This window comes from Eucyclogobius newberryi, unplaced genomic scaffold (assembly GCF_026437365.1).
Source record: "Eucyclogobius newberryi isolate DKJ021-1_F unplaced genomic scaffold, fEucNew1.0.hap1 SCAF_4, whole genome shotgun sequence".
NCBI classification, from domain to species: Eukaryota; Metazoa; Chordata; class Actinopteri; order Gobiiformes; family Gobiidae; genus Eucyclogobius; species Eucyclogobius newberryi.
The window spans coordinates 20795527-20809531 of NW_027316056.1; the positions used below are offsets into that span (position 1 = coordinate 20795527).

Genomic DNA, 14005 nt, shown 5'->3' on the forward strand with positions numbered 1-14005 from the left:
TGTGCCTATGTATCCCTTTTGTGGCCAGCTATGGTCATAACAAAGACCAGCATCACCCAGAACCATACCGCAGGGTCAAGGTCGAGAGGTTAGTGGACAATCTGGTTCCAGTAGCACCTGATACTACGTATTTGATTCTATTGGGGTGTCCAGAGAGGTCCCTGACGAGAACTGACTGACCAGAGAGCAGCGGGTTTGAGGGCCTTCCGCTTGTACTTCTATATTTCCCATCACACCGCACCAAATTATAGACAAGATAAATTGTCTGTTCGTCAAATTACAGAGATTGACCAATCCGACTCAAAACTTAGGACAGTAATATAGACATGTAGACATGTTGTGGGCCGAGAGAAAAGAATGTTGTTCAATGTTGAAAACTGTGCATAAACTTTTTGTGTGTAAAAGTGTCATTTTAACACCAATATGAAAAACATGTTGAAAACTGAAAAGAGTGATGTGTTCGGATATGAGAAAGTGGGCTAATGCTTTGATAAACAGGAGGGAAATGTGATCAAATGTAAATATATGATTATATTTGTGTGTTAAAAGTTATCTGCATCATTAGCCTGGGGGGAGGGAAAGGCATGTATTTCTAATAACATGTGTGAAGATGTTGTAGAAGCAGCCGTGAGGAATGTTCCTCCCATCCTGGGGACCAGATGGGTAGAACATTCACCAAGGTTTTTATCTCTAAAGATAATACCAAAGAGTCGTAAAAGACAAGTGCCTTGATGTGAAGCTGACCAATGAGAAATGTGACCCGCCTCCTTTTTATGTGTGATTTTAATAAAATGACTTGTAAGAGGGAGGAACACTGAGAGTGATTTTGGAAAGTCGTTCAGGTTGCTTACAACATCTTGATTCGGCTAAGCCTTCCTCTCCCTTGCAAGCCACACAAAAGACTGACGTTTCTGTGTCGTTTAATATTCTAAGTTGAATTATGTTCTCTGACTGTTAAGTAATAGCATTGATTCATGTGTAATTTCTTGACAAATATATATATATATATATATATATATATATATATATATATATATATATATATATATATATATATATATATATATATATATATATGTGTGTTTGAGCTAATTCTACCTCCTTTACAGAAAGCTTCGGGGTTGAGGCACCGGCCCGTCGTTGCCTTGCCTTTATGTCTTTACTCCTTTACTGTATTGCCTCTTTTCATTGTTGTTACTGGGTCCCTTCTGTGTGCTCCCTGCCCTGTGCCGTGGGCCGGTGTCATGTGTGGACAGCGACGCTGAAAATATTCTAATTCAAAGGACTTGTGTGTTTTACATTCACAACAAAAGTTAATATATATATTCATAACAAACCATGTAACTTATCTGAATGGCCTCCTTTTTAATCGATGTGAATGAACCTGTGCGCCTTTATTTTTAACATGGTCCTGGGCCCATTAATGTCCAGGTGGCGTTGTTGGTATTTTTAAAATGAGTAAGCGTCTTCAGCGGGCGCCTCACCGCTCGTCATGCCACATCAAGTTTGAGTCATCCTACCTCCCCCTACAGGTAAGCAAGGCAATTCTTGCTGATGTCCTCTGGAAATCCATTGAGCAGCAGCAAATTGTTCTTGACACCTCATAGAAATTATTTATGCAAAAAATAATAATTTTACAATTAGTTATGTTTTTGGCTAAAAAAATAATTACTTTGCCTGGCCAGTATTTCAATAAAGTCACCTTTAACTTGTTCAACATCTGTTATCCCACATACTTTAGACAAGACAAAACGGTAATGATTACTCACCGGTGCGTGCTCGCGTTACGTGTGTGAAATGCCGAGGGGTGAGCCTGGGCACTGTAACAAGCAGGAAGGTGGTTACGACTGCCTGCCTCTCAGGCTGGGCCAGTGTGTTCGAGGGCAGACCCGTGAACGGCATTTGGAGCCCTCGCCTCCGTCACGCACACTTAAACTACCTGAAGCTTATGGCAGTGGTTCTTTCACTGAAACATTTTCTCCCGTTCCTCAGGGGGCACCATGTGCTGGTGAGGACGGACAATACATCCATAGTGGCTCACATAAATCGGCAGGGGGGGACTACGTTCCCATCGCCTGCTCGCACTCTCTCGCAAACTTCTGTTATGGAGCAGTGTGCATCTTCTTTCTTTGAGAGCGACACATGTACTTGGCGTACAGAATGTGGCCGCAGATCTACTCTCCCGGAGAAATCCCTTGTACAGAGAGTGGCACCTGAACACCTGCGTAGTGAACCAGATTTGGATCATTTTTGGTCACGCAGCAGTGGATCTGTTTGCGTCGGCAGAGAACTCTCACTGTCCTCTATTTTCCTCCCTGCACGATCAGCGTGTGGCACTGGGGGTGGACGGGCTCTCCCACGAGTGGCCCCGAGTACCGCCCTATGCTTTTCCTCCACTCGCGTTGATTCCCTCCACCCTTCACAGGGTGAGGGAACACCGTCTGTCGCTGATATTGATCGCCCCGCACTGGCCATCCATGCCGTGGCTGGCGGAGGTGAAACAGCTGCTGCAGGGGCGGCTCGCGCTGAAGGCTTGGCCCCTGAGTGGCTAAACCTGACCGCGGCTGGCTTGCCTCAGAATGTTGTGAATACTATTCAGAGCACCAGGGCGGCATCCATAAGGTCCCTCTATGACCGTAAGTGGAGAGTTTTTGAGGAATGGTGCCTTTGTCCGCTGAATGTCATCCTGTCATTCTTGCAGGACCTTATTGATAAAAAGAAGGCGTTCTCCACTATCAAGGTTTATCTGGCTGCGCTTTCCGCATGCCATGTTGGCTTTGAGGGAAAGACTGTGGGCCAGCATTCGCTGGTTTGTCAATTCATGAAGGGTGCCAGGAGATTGTTGCCTGTGTCCAAACCCATGTCACCATCATGGGATCTGGTGGTTGTGCTACAAGCTCTCGCTGCTCATCCTTTTGAACCATTGGAGGACATTGACCTAAAGTTGTTGTCACTCAAAACCGTTCTACTTGTAGCCTTGGCCACGTCAAAACGTGTCAGTGATATTCACGCTCTGTCAGTGCATCCCGCTTGTATGCGGTTCAATCCTGATCTCAGGGTGACCTTGCGGCCTGTACCCAGGTGGATGTGGATGCTTTTCAGCCCCCACTTAGGACCAGTTGTGGGAAGTCCAGGTTTGTCGCCTATGCCACCCCCACCCAAAAGTGCAAGGGCAACCGCTGGTCAGAAACCCATTTAACTTACCTGTGAGTGCCTGCAATAATGCAGTATTTTTCACACCAGATATGCTGTCTCAGGTGTTATCGGGTTTTAAAATGTGAGCACAGTCGCACTTGCGCACACGTCACCACAGCGCGACAGCCGAGTGCCTCTTTGAGAGAGAACAGAATAATGGTTCGTATAATGTGAATCTTTCTTTAAAATTAGCTTTGAGTACAAAAATAATCTTTGAAATTGTTTGATATTGTTATACTGCTGGTGTCTGGTCGATTATTTTACCACCTGGCCACACACCGTCCCCTCTTTTTGACAAAAAAAATGCAGTGTGTGTTAATAATTGTGTCATGGGCCCTTTGTGCATTCACCTCCTGTATAATTTTTGCATGTTTGTTTTTAGGGACGATACTGTAAAACTCTGATAAAAGCTTCATCTTGGCTAATGTTCAGTTTTCCAATTTATGAATTATGACATTTCAATCAAGAAATAATCCAAGCCCAGTCATTACAATGTTGATTTTATGTCTGCTTGTGCGTGCGTGTACGGGTTAGATACCTATGTTCATATAAAACTACATATTTGTCAGCTGTTGCTTGACCATATACATTTATTGTCCTCTAATTTCAATGTCAATAAATACAGAAAAACTCTAGTTTCTAGTTTTATTGCTAAACGTTTTGTTGAAATACTGTTTGCGGTTTAAGATGATCTGGTCAGTCCACCAATGGTGCCTAACTTCATCATGCATTTTCTGTGTACATCTTTCATTGAATTAATTTGCATTAATTCAATGCAAATAGCCCAGGTAAACAAATGTTCAGGTCAATTTTCCTGTCCACAACTATATTTGAATGTCATGTGTGGTCTAACTTGTGTGGTCTAACTTGTCACAGAACTTTAAATGCTTATTTAGTGGGGAAAATAATGAGACAATGTCATTGAAGTTGCATGATGCTCAACTCAAGTTGTTGTTGATTCAACAAATAATTGATGATCAAAAATAACATGCTTCAAACAATCCTTTTATTCTTTTTGTCTACCTGACTTTGCAGTTTCCGTTTAACCTTATTAGTCTGTGCGAGACTGCTGGGCGTGTTTTCTACTCTCTCATTGGACACTAACTCCAGAGGAGGCGCAGCTAAACATGAACTTGCTTATAATCGGTTGGAATCAGGAACATAGTTCCCCTTTGCTTTCTGTGAATTATTGATGTATAACAGTTTGTTTGTCTCTTGAACTCGCATAATTAAGAAAAAATGCCTTTAAAGTTTGAGTTGTGTCCGGGGAGGATGATCGGAGGTTCTCATCCGTGCTTTATTATTGCAGAGATTGGACAAAATCACCAAGGAGACATTGAAATAGCGAAGAAGATGATTAAAATGGCAAAGGTAATATTGTGTTCAATTGTTAAAAATCATCTTTTTGTCTTCCAAAAATTTTCCTTAAAACATTCCAGAGAAGAACAACAAACCCATAGCTCTGGGGCCAGACGTAAAAGCGGTCTAATGTTCTGCTAGTAGGAAGCTTTATACTCCAGTAGGAGCAGTCTCACTTTGGTGCACCTGCCTGTATTTGTGGCATAAAATGTGGCCGAGAAGGAGGGTCTAAGGACAGAGGACTCTGGAACATGGTCCCTCGCCATGGACATAGAGTAATCTGTTTTTCACTGTCGCCCTCAGAGGCAGTTGTGATTTTGGCCATTACAAAAATACATTAAATTGAATTGAAAATTTGACGAAAATTGGGGTTTGGTCATAAATATGAAGTGCCTAATTTTATCTTGCTTTCTGCGCAGATTTTTCTAAATTCAATAAAGAATGTGCATGTTTGTGTCGGAGATATTCAGGTTATTAAATAAGAAGAGTCCGGTGCACCTGGAGCCACAGCGCAGGACAGCAGTGTTTTCAGTGGTGAGCCTGGGGCGGTGAGGTCAGCCGAGAACCAGGAGCCCCGGTGGCGGTCAGTCCCGTATGGGTCCCCTCGGCCTTCTTTGATAGTAGACTGTAGAAGGAACTCATTCTACAGTCTATGGAGCCTCAAAACTTTGAGGTCTAACAAGACATTTATTCTGTTTGGCAATAAGCGGAGGAAGCAGTCACTTACAAACGGGCAGGTTTTTACCCCTTATGCCTATTTTTCCTCAAACGCCTGAAAAAATAACCCCCAATTATAGCCGAAGCTGTTTGGAACATAAAAAACAATAGGCTGGAACCTTTGTGACGCTGTGTCTGTTTTACTCTCATGACAAGTAAAAGCAGCTTTAGACTGAAAAATTCAGATTCCACCTTGGTTTTCTTTGTTAAATATATGAACGAGTGGTGGCTGCCCACGAGTCCGGAGGTTCACTAGTCCGAAAATTCCGAAATTTTAAGGTTCACGGGTCCGAAATTTCCCCGAATTGAAGGCATAGAACGGAGGATTCTGTTCACGCATCTTTCTTAGGATCAAATGAGGGCATAAAGCAGAGGATTCGAGATGTTCCCTGGTTATTTTTATATACACAGTACAACTTGCGGTGCCACCTGTGAGCAGCTGGTGCACTAAATGTTGTGACGAGCCCCAGCGCGTGTCTTCATGCTTCGTGCACATTTTACAGACTGACTACATCCCGATGCCGTCCATACGCCTTCACTTTAGCCCTATGAGGAACCTTCGGACTAGTGAACCTTTAAAACCTTCGGACTAGTGAACCTTCGGACTAGCGAACCTTTAAAACCTTCGGACTTGTGAACCTTCGGACTAGTGAACCTTTAAAACCTTCGGACTTGTGAACCTTCGGACTAGCGAACCTTTAAAACCTTCGGACTAGTGAACCTTCGGACTTGTGTACCTTCGGACTAGTGAACCTTTAAAACCTTCGGACTAGTGAACCTTCGGACTAGTGAACCTTTAAAACCTTCGGACTTGTGAACCTTCGGACTAGTGAACCTTCGGACTAGTGAACCTTCGGACTAGTGAAACCTTCGGACTAGTGAACCTTCGGACTAGTGAACCTTCGGACTTGTGTACCTTCGGACTAGTGAACCTTTAAAACCTTCGGACTAGTGAACCTTCGGACTAGTGAACCTTTAAAACCTTCGGACTGGTGAACCTTCGGACTAGTGAACCTTCGGACTAGTGAACCTTCGGACTTGTGAACCTTCGGACTAGTGAACCTTCGGACTTGTGTACCTTCGGACTAGTGAACCTTTAAAACCTTCGGACTAGTGAACCTTCGGACTAGTGAACCTTCGGACTAGTGAACCTTTAAAACCTTCGGACTTGTGAACCTTCGGACTAGCGAACCTTCGGACTCGTGGGGGATAACCGAATGAATATAGTTGGTTTCTGGAGGGATCGGCGGATTGACACTAAAATTTGCATTTGTTGGGGTTTGAAAATTCTTTTTTAAAAGCTTAAGGTAAAGTTACCAAAAATGAGATTTAAGGACTTGTAATAAAGCAAAGATATCCAAGCGGAATCCATATAAAAGTCCTATTGATTTTACAGTTACAGCTTTGTTTAAGTAAAACATATCAGTTTGAGAGTTCCCTTTTATCAAATCTGGACAAAATAAAATGAATATAGTGAATGACGGGTGAGCTCACTGCGCAGTAATGCAAATCAAACTAATGTGGCGCAATATATAAGCATCGCTACCCGTTTTAAAAGCTACAAAAACGTATAACAGGAGATAGCCTTTGTAGCAAAAGTTGTTGTGTCTGTGCGCTAAGGCCTGTCTCATACAAAGTGCTGGTCACGACTGATGAGTGCCGTGAAGGAGGGACCTGACAGTGGCCCTTCAGAGCGCAGCTCCCCGCACCGTGCTTCTGCGGGCGGGCACACTAAGAGGGAGCTACCGCTGTCCAACGTGAAACCAACTAACCGGTACTTGAAATAGACCTCCATATTAGACGTTATTTTAAGAGCCAATAAATTAGGATGCAAATTTTAGAAAATGAAAAAAAAAAGAAGATCTCCATAAGAATCCTATATTTTCATGTATTTCATTCAATAAATGAGCTAAGATGTTTTACTTGGTGCTTAGATAGCTGATAGCAGGCCTATAAAATGTATAATTTAAATATATTATCATTTAAAAAATATTTTTTTGGTCATGGTCTTACATTTTTCGGGTCTAAGGTCTTAAAAAGGTGTTAAAAGTCTTACATTTCACACTAGAAGTTGAAGTTGACTGAGCACCTGCCGATATTTATCGCATCTGAAGCATCTACATAAATGAGTGACTTGTAATCGAGGGAATCGATACAAAGGAATAGTGAAGACCCTTATGGCCCATCTCTGGAGCATTTCTAGATTGTCTGCGGCCCTTTTCCCCTACATGTTCCACTCTTTTGCCAAATTGAGAATGTCAGCTATCCAGTAATATTGCTGGCTATAGCCTAGTTAATGCGTGACTGCAAGTCAGAGATTCATAATAATTGACAATATCTCTCATTCATAAATATGAATTTTTCCAGGACTGCGGAGCTGACTGTGCCAAATTTCAGAAGAGTGAGCTGGAGTACAAGTTCAACAAGAAGGCACTGGAGCGGCTTTACACGTCCAAACATTCATGGGGCAAAACTTACGGAGAGCACAAGCGCCACCTAGAGTTCAGTCACGAGCAATACAAGGAGTTGCAGAAATATGCCAAAGAGGTGGGAATCTTCTTCACTGCGTCAGGGATGGATGAGGTGAGAGAAACTTTAGGTCAATAATACAAATGAATGACCTGGTTAGCTTGTCGAACAGACGTGTTGCTTGTTTTGTAGATGGCAGTAGAGTTTCTCCATGAACTCGATGTGCCTTTCATCAAAGTGGCCTCACTTGATGCAAACAATTTCCCTTATCTGGAGAAAACTGCAAAAACGGGTGAGATGCTTAAAAAAAAAGAAATCACAAACAAAACTAAATATTTGCTCCTTTATTATTTATTATTTACTTTTCCTTGATACTTCCATACATGACCTATTGTGTTGAGCTGTGGGGTTCTACTTTCAAGACGTTAATCATTATATAGTTTTACTACAAAAATTAGGCCTATACGCCTGATAAATAAAATCAGGCATATAGGTCAATCAAAATGTGTTAAATTAAATATCATGAAATTTAAAGAACTTGGCAAATATAAAGTATTTAAAATAATGTTAAATTATTTATTTATTTATTTGTATCTAAAAATAAATACAAATTTAAGAGATTTAAGAATTTGTTACCTAAATTAACAATTTTTTCTATGTTAAGGTTAACGATGTAACACTTATTCTCTTAAATTCTTAGTTAAAAGGGAAACTTGTATCATGTAAATGTAAATGGATGCATATTAGGCACACAAACTTTTTGCTGCTCTTCCTGTTTTGGTCGCTCAAAACTTGTATATCTGTGATGACGTGCGATGTGACTGTAGAGTAGAAATATCTCTTTTTAAAAAAACAAAAAAAACAATGACAAGATAACTACAACTGAATCTTTTTCTACAATTGACTTTTGTTGTTATTGTTGTATTGAAATCAATATTGAGCTTGTTTGAAATGTTAGTATCGATTTTGTGACAGCACTAGTTTCTATTGTAATTATGTGTTCTGGGATTATAACTTAAGTAATACAGTCTAATGCTTTGTTTATGTCAGGACGTCCGATGGTGGTGTCCAGTGGGATGCAGTCCATGGAGACAATGCGGCGCGTATATCAGACTGTGAAGAAGTACAACCAGAACTTTGCCATTCTGCAGTGCACCAGTGCCTATCCTCTTGACGCCGAGGATGTCAACCTCAGAGTCATTACAGTAATACAGCATTTGTATTGAGTCCACACTGTTAAATTCAAGCACTAGGCAGCAACATTTTTACTTTGTCTTTACTTCTCTTATGTTAAAGTGCTTTAATTCTGTAATCTACAGGAATACCAGAAAGAGTTTCCAGATATACCCATCGGTTACTCTGGCCACGAGACCGGCATTAGTATTTCAGTGGCAGCTGTGGCTTTGGCGGCAAAGATTGTGGAGCGACACGTCACTTTGGACAAGACATGGAAGGGTAATGACCATGAAGCGTCTTTACTTCCCACTGAGCTGGCGGAGTTGGTGTGTTCGATTCGTTTGGTGGAGAGAGCATTGGGCAGTGGCATCAAGCTGATGTTACCGTGCGAGAAGCCGTGCCATGACAAGGTTCAAATACTACTCAAATCTATACAAAAATCTGCATGAAAATATGTTCTAAGATATGTCCGTATCTACCTTCTTTTTTTATAGCTTGGAAAATCAGTGGTAGCCAAAGTAAAGATCCCCAAAGGAACTGTCCTGAGTCTGGACATGTTGACGGTGAAAGGGGCTGAGCCGAAGGGCGTTGCTGCAGAGGATATTTTCCAGCTGGTCGGAAAGTCTGTGACAGAGGATGTGGACGAGGATGAGAGTGTCACACCTGAAGTGGTGGACGGTTATGGAAAGGGAAATTAATGTATTCAGAATATCTCACTTCTGCTTGCAAAGGGTTAGGGTTACAATGTTTACAAATCAGGAACTGTGTCTTAAACAATACCTAATTTTTCGATAACAATTTAATTACATTTGTTTAATTAAATACAATTTAATTACATTTGCTTAATCAAATACAATTTAATTACAACATGTTTACTCCATCCATTAATTTAAAAATAAAATAATCTGTGGAAATGAAATGGTTCCTTGTGGTGTATCAGTGTAATTACAAATAAGATAAAATAAGATAAGATATTCTTTTATTGTCCACACATGGGGAAATTTCATTGTTACAACGCAGGTAGATACAGAGAAAAAGGACAGATAACTTATAGGAAGTTTAAAAAAACACTCTTAATAGAAGAACTCTTATAAACAACACTCTTGTAAGGAATGGAGGGGAAAAATAAATAGAAAATAAAAACAGCTAGCGTAAGACAAGATAATACGAATAATAATGGTAAAATAAACACTATATTTACATATTATGTAAATATAGTGTTTATTTTACCATTATTATTCGTATTATCTTGTTTTGAGTTTACATTTTCTTACATATAGTGTGCATGGTGGCAGAGCGGTTATTTCTTGCCTCCCAGCAGTGGCGGCTGGTGACTAAAAATATAAGAGATATAAGGGCTGTTTGACATATGTGAAAAACACCTTTTTTTTTAATGTCCAAATGTGAATAGTTGAATTTTAAATACACATCTACAACTGAATTAATGAAGTAAACAAATTATTTTGGAGCCTGTTTATATTATATTCAATAAAACAAACTCATTTTAACTGCACTTAAACAAGAATTAATCTTCAATGGATTATGTCAAGAATCATTACAACCGCATAGTAATAGCACAATCAAACGCATGCCGCTGTTTATTTGTGCACAAACTAATTAAAAGTGCTTTACAGAACAGGAAAATGTGCAGTAAACCACAAAACACGAAAACAGTTATATTATTACAGAGTGCAGTCAGTCATATGCACAGCTAAACAAAACTGTTTTTAGCTTGGATTTGAACATTGTCAGTAGAACAGTAGTAGAACCACAGTAGAACCTGTCTCACATCTTTAGGAAGACTGTTCCAGATTTTAGCTGCATAAAACTGACATGTTAACGTTTAGTCCTGAGTCATTTGTCAATCCTGTCAGGTCCTGAGTCAACAAATTTGGCTCTTTCCTTTTGAGTTGCAAACATTTCAATAAGTTTTGTGTTAACGTTAGGCATGTCTTTGATAAAAAAAAAAAATCAATAGATAACAAGGGCATTTAGTCGATCTTGACACATTGTATTGCTGAGAAAGGTTTTGATTCTCTTTAGACTAGAGAAACATCTTTCAGATTCAGCAGTTGTCATGGGCGTGATGGTCAGTATTTTCAAAGGGAAGTTGTCTCTGAAAATGCGCCCTGAAGATTGTTCTGCATAAAAAATTAATACAGAGACAGCACCATTAAACTGTTGGAACTCATGAGTGAGAATTCTGTCTTGAGTCTGGCCTTAATGAGCACTGGATAGGCCTCCACTGTAGCATCTAAGGCAGCATCAGGAAACCTTACAGCATGCTGTGGGAACAACTCTCCATGAAGTAATGTTGAGTTGACAAGATGCTGGGTAAATGCGAACCGCTCCTTTGTGTGCATCAACGTGGCGTCGCATACCTGTGGAAAGAAATAATGTGGCTCTCAAACTTTTGTTTGTCTTTCCAAGTATTACAAGAACAAATTAAAGCCGCAAGCGGCATCCAACGGCCCTCGCGGGCCGCCGGCCTTCCGACTCTGCGCTTTCGACTTGATAAAGATGGCGCCCTTATTGTGTGTTGAATTAAAAAAGAACTTGACAGACGGCGACACAATTGACATGGCCAATCCAGTGTAAATGAACACAAATGTCGGTCAAATGTGCGGGTCCACCACACAGAGACCGTACCACTTGGAATAAAAATATGGATAACTTTTGATGCCCCGCTTGTTTAGATGATTTTCCCCAAATATGAGCTTGATCGAGCTATTGCCCTTAGAGGAGTTGGTTAAAGTGTGAAGCGTAAATGTGAACATTTCAAGGATTTGGCGTTTTTCCCATTTGTGACAGTATATTTGCTGCTCCGCCGCACAGAGACCGTAGCACTTAGAATCAAAAGATGGATAATTTTTGATGCCTCACTTGTGTAGATGATTCTCCACAAATATGAACTTGATTGGGCTTTTTCCCTAGGAGGAGTTCGTTAAAGTGTGAAGCGTAAAAATGTGGTCATTTTAGAGATTTTGCGGTTTCCCCATAGGGATATCATGGGATGTTTCTGTCATCGCTACGGCTACGCTGTACAAAATATGACTTTGGCTCCCATACTTTTAATTTGGGGATGGCAAATGAGAATTGTGTGCAAAATGTCATGTAATTTGGAAAAACTCTATTGTTTATAGGCCACTCTGAAGGCCAAATAGTCAGAATTCTGGGAAACGTTTGCGGCTCCATCGCACAGAGACCGTAAAAGTTATCCTTAAAATTTGGATAACTTTAGATGCCCCACTTGTCTAGAGGACGTACACCGATTTTGAGGTCGGTGGGCAAAACGCACTAAGAGGAGTTTGTTAAAGTGTAAAACATAAAAATGTTGATATTTGAGAGATTTTGCGGTTTTCCCATAGGGCTAACATGGGAGGTTTCTGTCATCGCTACGACTACGCCGTAAAAATTAAGGCATTTGTCTGATTGGCTTTTTTGATCGGGACGGCAAAATAGAATTTTGGGTAAAGTTTAGAACATTTTGGTAAAACTAATTTTTGACCTTCAATGTTAATTCAAAGGTCACTCTGTAGGGGGCGCTATCACGCCAATTTCAGTTTTGTCAGCCTAAACTGGTCCAAACTGGAAAGTTTAACAACTGATTCAAATTTGGTCCAAATCGGACTCGTTTTGATCAAATGGGAGCAATTTTTAGATTAGCAATATCCCAAAATAAGTTGTTCAACTTTGCGGCTGCGCCGCACACAGACCGTAAAAGGTATCTCAAAAATTTTGATGACTTAAGATGCCCCACTTGTCCAGAGGACGTAAACCGATTTTGAAGTCAGTGGGCAAAACGCCCTAGGAGGAGTTCGTCAAAGTTTGACATGAACAAAATGGCTAACTCAGCGTGTTTTCATTTTCAAAGGAAGATGGCGGCCATAGGGTAAGTCTGGGGGCGTGGCCACCAAATGTCCTTTTATTACGCCTACTGCTGAATCTGTGACGCTGTCACATCTTCTCCCCTTTGTTTTACCATCAAAAAGCAATTTTATTTTGAATTCTTGGCAAAATGTGCGGCTTTGCCGCACAGACACCGTGACTCTTTGAATAAAAATGTGGATAACTTTTGATGGTCCACCCCTGAAGATGAGTCTCACCAAATTTCAGGTTAATAGGGCTAACACCCTGGGAGGGGTTTATGAAAGTCTAAAGTGTAAACATGTTCTGGCGATTTCCCAATTGGAATAACATGGAAGGTTTCGGTCATCGTTACGGCAACGCCATAACAATTATGACATGGGTCTCATTGACTTTTTTGATGGGGATGCCAAAATTGAGTTGTGTGTCAAATTTCATATAATTTCGCAAAACTAAACATTTAACCTTCATACAAAATCTGTAGGTTTAGGGCAAAGAGTTTAACAACTGATTCTAATTTGACGCAATTCGGACTTTATCTGCGCAAACGGCAGAAATGTTAAATTTGGGAGATTTCTGAAATTCTAGCTACAGAGACCGTGACAGGTATCAATGTAATTTGAATAACTTTTGATGTCCCACTCCTCAGTAGCATTTTCACCAAATTTCAGCTTTTTAGGGCCAACGCCCTGGGAGGAGTTCGTAAAAGTACGACGTTTGGAAAAACTCTGAGTCATGCTTAGCCATTTTTGAACCAATATGGCCAACATTTGGTTGGGCGGACGGCGTTGCCGTAATCATATTTTTTACTTCTCTTGTCACCATCTACCTCTGCGCCAAATTTCATGATTCTACGATAAGATTTTTTTTGGGTCATTTTCTATCTTAATGCATTTTTGGTATATTTGAGGGCGCTGACGCGCCGAATTTTTAAATTTTAGAAAAGGGAGATAGCCAGAATGTAGAGAGGCACGATTTTTAGAGGTGTGTACATTTTTGTGACTTTTCGTCAATGTTCACTGGGTGAAAAATAGGGGGGTTGGTCCCGAGAAGAAGAAGAAGAAGAAGAAGAAGAAGAAGAAGAAGAAGAAGAAGAAGAAGAAGAAGAAGAAGAATATTCCGATGCGAAAACAATGTTTCCCATTTTTCAAATATCATAAACTATACATTTTCGGAAAGCGCTCGCGCTTTCCTACCTCATGGTGTGGGTCCCTGGTCACTG

General features: G+C 40.7%; 1 protein-coding gene across 1 annotated transcript; it reads left to right on the forward strand.

Moving 5' to 3' along the window:
• Positions 1–4370: 4370 nt before the first annotated feature.
• On the forward strand, positions 4371–9699 carry LOC140377164 (N-acetylneuraminate-9-phosphate synthase-like). The gene is made up of 6 exons (XM_072462486.1): positions 4371–4566; positions 7639–7854; positions 7933–8032; positions 8791–8945; positions 9060–9326; positions 9411–9699. Exons 1-6 carry the CDS (start codon positions 4435–4437, stop codon positions 9612–9614), a joined length of 1074 nt encoding a protein of 357 aa, XP_072318587.1. The 5' UTR covers positions 4371–4434; the 3' UTR covers positions 9615–9699.
• Positions 9700–14005: the final 4306 nt, after the last annotated feature.

Excerpts from the sequence above, each read along its gene's own strand:
- LOC140377164 (XM_072462486.1), top strand. The coding sequence starts at position 4,435 with ATGCCTTTAAAGTTTGAGTTGTGTCCGGGGAGGATGATCGGAGGTTCT. Across the intron at positions 7,855-7,932 it reads CTGCGTCAGGGATGGATGAG|ATGGCAGTAGAGTTTCTCCA; the intron begins GTGAGAGAAACT and ends CTTGTTTTGTAG. Across the intron at positions 8,946-9,059 it reads TCAACCTCAGAGTCATTACA|GAATACCAGAAAGAGTTTCC; the intron begins GTAATACAGCAT and ends TGTAATCTACAG.